The sequence below is a fragment of the Malaclemys terrapin genome, chromosome 6, assembly GCF_027887155.1.
Source record: "Malaclemys terrapin pileata isolate rMalTer1 chromosome 6, rMalTer1.hap1, whole genome shotgun sequence".
Lineage (NCBI taxonomy): Eukaryota > Metazoa > Chordata > Testudines > Emydidae > Malaclemys > Malaclemys terrapin.
Genome location: NC_071510.1, coordinates 105,267,765 through 105,274,051, shown reverse-complemented (window position 1 = coordinate 105,274,051; position 6,287 = coordinate 105,267,765). Strand labels below are relative to the sequence as shown.

Here is a 6,287-nt window from a genome sequence, read left to right as displayed (position 1 = left end):
GTGTTAACTCTGAAGCCTAATGGTGACAACTTCTGTTTTACTATGAAACATTTTGCCTTTGACCCCAGAGAAACGAGACAATTCTACCAAGCAGGGTACGACTCTGCCACTCACACCCACCCCCAGCCCTGGCCCAAGCCTTAACCCTACCTCCTAGGGCCAGCCCCTTCTGGGAGTGAACGTGGGATACACCTAGCAACGACCTGGCCCCACCCCAGCTGCTAAGGGGGGGATTAAGGAACGAGACGGATCAGTCCTGCCGTGGATAAGAAGGGTAGCGGGGGGATGGAGAACAAGGGGTTAACCCCGTAGGCATCCTGCCCAGAGAGCGACCAAAGAGACTCGCAAAGGAGGAAGACTGAAAGTGACGACATGACATACGCTCTCCCTATGGCGCATGCGCAGAGACTGTTTCCCTCCTTTCCCGCACCTAGTTGGCTGGTCCCGTCACTCCCATAACAGCGCATGCGTGTCCACCCGCTGGGACCCCCCCCCGCGCGTCACGTGATTTTGGCGGCGGGTCGGCGTTGAGGTCAGGTGAGAAGGCAGGTTGAGTCACGTGATCCGGGCGGCGGTTGTAGTGGTTGCTGCTATGGCTGGGGCGGCGGTGGTTGCGCTGTGCCAGCGGCTGGCGGGGCTGGGGCGGAGGCTGGAACGGCTGAGAGGAGCGGGCGGAGAGGGTGAGCGGGGGTTACCCCAGCGCCGCCGGCTCTGCCCGCTGGAGGCAGCTGGCGTGAAGTCGCTCGGTCTCTGGCCTCCTGCCCCATGTACAGCCGAGCCCTGCGGAGACGGCAGCTCCGTGCCATGGGGCAGCCTAGCAAGAGCTCTGTGCCGGGTTCCTCACGGGGACTTGTTCCCACCGAGCCTCTGCCGGGCACTGCGCCAGGGGCCCCTCTAGGCCAAAGAGAGCCGCTTTCAAATAGAACTAGACTTCTAGTGTGTAGCCTTTTCGTAAAGCACCAGACTGTGAACGTAAAAAATAGGGGGTTCAGACTTGGTCCAAAAGCAGTAGGCTGTCAAGGAAACGCGCCTCTGGCTTGTTTCAGTATTTTACTACTCAGCTGTTTGAGAGAATTAAAACTAAACATTTAGAGGGTAGGTTTTCCCTGTTACTGAGCCAGTGTTTCTGTCATTGCAGATATTGTTATGATGGATGCAAACGTGTAATGATAAAATCAGGCAAGTCAGGCTGTTGAAAGACACCGAGGCTGATTGTAGGTTATTGCCAGACATTTTTCTGTCTTTCTAAGGTCTTTTCCCCCCACCCTCTTACAGATGCTTTTTTAGTGAAGGGTGCCATTTCTCTGGAGAAGCTGAAAAATCTTTGTAAAGAAGATAAAGAAACTGTAAATCCTTCAAATCTTTTGCAGCTTTATACACAGGTATGTTTTTTAAATGAGACATGCGTTAAGAAACAGTCACATTTATAATTAAAATTAAAGAAAAAGTGGCATAGCATGAAAAGATTCCTCAATGTTCTTCGATACCTGTAGTGTATCCGAAGAAGTGAGGTTTTTACCCGTGAAAGCTTATGCCCAAATAAATCTGTTAGTCTTTAAGGTGCCACCGGACTCCTTGTTGTTTTTGTAGTGTATTTTGTGGTGGTTGCAAGCATTTTCAGAAAATTCAGGTCACCTTATGCTCTGGATCCGAGACAAGCCAGAATTAATGGGAGTTGCACCAGTGTTAGAGGAGGACAACACCATGTCCTGTGTCTATTATGTAGACTGAAATTATTGTAAGAATTTTAACTTTGTGATTTGTGAACTCTAGAGTGAGTTTTTCTAAATTAAATGTTATTACAAAATAATTAACTTTAAAATCATAATATTAACAAGCTCATATTTTACTAAATATAATTTTTAATGAATTTGTTCAATGTTTTGTTTATAGTATGTTTTTATGCCTTATGTGTTTTCCCTTTTTATAGATAGTCTTGGACATCACATATTTTGAGGAGAACCAACTTGTAGATGAAGATTTTCCAGAAGATTCTTCCTTACAGAGAGTTAAAGAACTTATCAGTATTCTTTCAGAACCAGAGGTTCTAGTTAAAGAAAGCAACATGCATCAAGATGTGAGTACTGAATTATGGCAAATGACCTTATTTCAAATGGTTGGGGGTTTTAATAGAGAATGACGCTTATTTTTAATTTTGATGGGTAAACCACAAAATATTCTGAGGTCTCTTTAAAAGGTTCTGAATCTTATCTGTCTATAAGCACTGATTCTTGAATGATGGTTCACAGACCATTTTTAGAAGCAGCTCACTAGACTCTCACAGTGGTAGTTCTTGCTAGTTGTAGTCTGGTCCAGAACTCACTTAGTTTCAAGATGACAGGTTTCAGATTAGCAGCCGTGTTAGTCTGTATCCCCTTGTAAGTATTCTCACACTTCTTATCAAACTGTCTGTACTGGGCTATCTTGATTATCACTTCAAAAGTTTTTTTTCTCTTACTTAATTGGCCTCTCAGAGTTGGTAAGACAACTCCCACCTGTTTATGCTCTCTGTATGTGTGTATATATATTTCCTCAATATTTATTCCACTCTATATGCATCCGAAGAAGTGGGCTGTAGTCCACGAAAGCTTATGCTCTAATAAATTTGTTAGTCTCTAAGGTGCCACAAGTACTCCTGTTAGTTTCAAGAGACCTTTTGGCTGCTTAACCTAAAAACAATAAACTCTGTGCCCATCACAGTTCTCATGTATTTCTTTGATTTCCTAGGGCTAAAACAACAGTTTTGGTTCAGCTTTTGAATTTTATTTCAGCTAATTGGTGTTCTTGGTACAGAGTTGTTAGAATGTCTGTCCTGGAGACGAGGAGCTCTACTCTACATGTATTGTCACACTGTAAAAGAGAGAGGATGCTGGCTAACAAAAAACACTGACTTGTTTAAAAAGGTAAAGCCCCTTTTCTTCACTAGCAGACATTTTAAAATTTTTTGTAATTCTAACAAGCTGATGATCATGGGATAACTGTGATCCTCAGACAAGCTGTTTGCTTTGAGTTAGATTGGAGTTGTTGACAAAATCACAACAGCCACGAAATACATTAGATTTTTTAATCTAGCCACAGTTTTCTCTTCTGTCATTTGGACTGGCTCAGTTTGGATCACAGTTGGAAACTTGGAGTAAAATTTTCAGAAGTACCTAAGTGACTTAGGACTTGTCTACATGGAAAAATTTGACTAGCTATGCTGCTATAGTTAAACAGATATAGTTATACTGATATAAACCCCCTGGTGGATATTCTTTTTCAGTTTTCTTGAATCCCTTCCAAAGATTTTTCTTTCTTTCTTTTTTTTTTTAATATAAAAAAGGTGCTCTTAAATGTAATAACTGTTGTTGAAATTTAAACTTTAATTTATAATGGTATAACTTTCCCATGTAGACAGACCCTTAGGATACCAAATCCTATTGATTTTTTTGAGACTTAAGGACATAAATGCGTATATCGCACTTGAAAATAGGATTTAGGCTCCTAAATCACTTAAGCCCTTTGGAAAATTTGCCCTTCAACACTGTCTATTTTAAAAGTTAAATTATTTTATCTGTTCAGCAGCCATTTGAAAAGTTACTTGAAAATACTTCTGTTATGTTACCAATTAGTACATTAAAAATTCAGCTCAAATTAAATTTAAACATAATCTCCTTAAAATAGCAATTTTAAAATAGTCTTAACTAAAATCATAAATATAGCAATCTAATATGGCTTATGTTGCATAACTGAACACAGGAAGATGAAAAAAGTTAATTTCATGGATTTGTGACTCTCTGTAAATTAAAAAATGACTTTTGCCTTCAAAATTATATTCATCTTATTGTTTTTCCTTCACATAAGTACTTGGGAAATATTTTAATTTAAAATAATTCTGACTAGAATTGATTACATTGTAGTTGATCTAATTTGTTGTTTGCTGTTCTAACACTTCTCTATTTTCTGTGTAATTTATATTCAGTGTCTTAATGATGGAATCCATTACTTACTGGAGATGCTAAGGTTTAGATACCCTACTCAGCTAAATGATGTCTCATTTCAGGATACAGACACAGCTAGACTGCTCAGTGAAGGTAAATTGTTCTTCTCCTGTTCCCTCTCCTTTGTAAGATCCTCTACCACCTAATTTGAACTTCACTCACATTCGAATTCTGTCCCCTTTTAAGAACAATAAATTATAGAAACAGGCAAGACTTGTGGACCCAACAAATTGTCCTCTTTTCCTGTTCTGAATTGTGGATATGGGGGAAGGGGGGAAGGGAAGAGAGAAAATAAGACAATTAGCTGAACTATAAATTCATCTCAGGAAAATGGACAGCTGAATGATCTAGTTATGGGATACAAAGCCTTTGACATCTAGGTCATTGGTTCAAATTCAGGTCCAGATCATCAGTGCCCAAAAGTTATTAGCATCTGAAGACAGTTTGGTGTTGTATGATCTGTCCAGTTCTCAGTAGGCAAGTGTCAACAGCACAAAACCCACTATACATGGTACTAAGTGGTACCTTGCTGGCAGTCTCTGCAGTCATGCCTAGGATTAAATGGACATGGTAGATTAACTGTGTTCACAGTGTTAGGCTTGGTCTACACTAAACCCCCAAATCGAACTAAGGTACGCAACTTCAGCTACATGAATAACGTAGCTGAAGTCGACGTACCTTAGTTCGAACTTACCGCGGTCCAGACCCGGCAGGCAGGCTCCCCCGTCGACTCCGCGTACTCCTCGCGGCGAGCAGGATTACCGGAGTCGACGGGGAGCACTTCTGAGTTCGATTTATCGCGTCCAGACAAGACGCGATAAATTGAACCCAGAAGTTCGATTGCCTGCCGCCGAACCAGCGCGTAAGTATAGACAAGCCCTTAGAGATAGTACTTCCAGAACTGGGTTGAGTCACATTAGGTAGAGTTGGGACATTTTTACTGTCACTGCCTATGCTGTACCTGTTCTATGGCTATATATATCACTATTGCTATTAATGCTTTTCATCTGAGGATCTTAAAGTACTTTAAAAAAACTGAGTTTAGCTTCACCCCCCCCACCCAAAGGGGGGGGGGGTGTCACTATTCCTCAAATTCTTTTGAGGTGGCACTGTACATTTATATAAATTATGAAAATTGAAGCACCCGCTGGTTAAATGAATTAAACAAATTCAAATAGGAAGTGTTTTGGAGCTGGGATTAAGACAATCACCGGGGCTTTCAATCTAGCCTTGTCATAAGTCATCACTTTTTATAAAGTAAGAAGAATTAATAGGACTTTTTTTTTTTTTTATCTTCACTTTAGTAATGTTTTTTCTTTGTAAAACGCCTTGGGTATCTTCAGTATGGCACTGTCCAAATACTAAAGCTACTAATACTACTGGGGAGCTGCTTTTTAAATACAGTGCTGCTGAGGAAGTGCAGAAAAGTTGTGTTTACCTACAGTATTTTAAAAAAATCCTTTGCCCCTGTAGTGACATTCTGTATTTTTATAAACCATTGCAATAAACACTGATATTTGTCAGAAAATTGTACATGGCAAAGTCCGTATTAAAACCCCGCTTCTACTGGAAGACAGAGTGGACAAAGTAATGAATTAGGACTTAGACTTGGAGTCTTTTTTGCTGCTTTGCCACTGGCCTACTGGATGACCTTGTGCAAGTTGCTTCACTTCTCTGTACTCTCTTGTATTCTTCTGTAAAATGAGGATAATTATATTTACTGCCTTTTGTAAAATTCTTGAGATCTATTGAAAAGCACTAAGTTAATGATTATTAATTTGTTAAAATAAGAGGGGGGAAATAGGTGTCATGTCCGCTGGAGTCTTGAATTCTAAACTGTTTTTGCAGGTGTATTTAGTGATACCCATGTTCTGGCCATGATGTATATTGGAGAAATGTGTTACTGGGGACTGAAGCACTGTGGAGAAGAAAAGCCTGGAACCCATAAAATGGATTCTGAATCTAATACTGAACTGTATTGTAGCTTACATAGTGCAGTGCTGGATTTCCGAGAAGTAGGAGAAAATATGTTAATGAAATATGTAGCTGTGTGCGAGGGACTCTTAAAAGGACAAGACTGGAATACGGCAAATGCAAAACTAATCTTGGACTACTTCAAGACATTCCATAGCTAGCTTAATTAACCAGTTGCTGTTATCTATTCTTTACAAGAAAGTTGCAGTATATGAAGAACACAAGTAGAAAGGTCAACATTAAACTGAGATAAAACACTATTAAAAGCTCAGTAGGGTGACTGTTTTTCGAGTGCTCTTGGAAATTTTACCCCTACAATTCTGAAAGCTAGGG

At 40.4% G+C, this 6,287-nt stretch overlaps 1 protein-coding gene across 1 annotated transcript; it reads left to right on the top strand.

The window, feature by feature from the left end:
- The first annotated feature begins 575 nt into the window (after positions 1-575).
- Positions 576-6,239, top strand: RIMOC1 (RAB7A interacting MON1-CCZ1 complex subunit 1). Its single transcript, XM_054032011.1, has 6 exons — positions 576-680; positions 1,276-1,382; positions 1,931-2,077; positions 2,772-2,903; positions 3,962-4,073; positions 5,829-6,239. The coding sequence occupies exons 1-6, from the start codon at positions 593-595 to the stop codon at positions 6,113-6,115; spliced, it is 873 nt and encodes a 290-aa protein (XP_053887986.1). The 5' UTR covers positions 576-592; the 3' UTR covers positions 6,116-6,239.
- The last annotated feature ends 48 nt before the right edge of the window (positions 6,240-6,287 follow it).

What these genes read in the sequence shown, in the direction of transcription:
- RIMOC1 (XM_054032011.1), top strand. Translation starts at nt 593, where the DNA reads ATGGCTGGGGCGGCGGTGGTTGCGCTGTGCCAGCGGCTGGCGGGGCTG. An exon ending in GAGAGGAGCGGGCGGAGAGG is followed by an intron (nt 681 to 1,275) that starts GTGAGCGGGGGT and finishes ACCCTCTTACAG; the next exon opens with ATGCTTTTTTAGTGAAGGGT. An exon ending in AGCTAGACTGCTCAGTGAAG is followed by an intron (nt 4,074 to 5,828) that starts GTAAATTGTTCT and finishes CTGTTTTTGCAG; the next exon opens with GTGTATTTAGTGATACCCAT.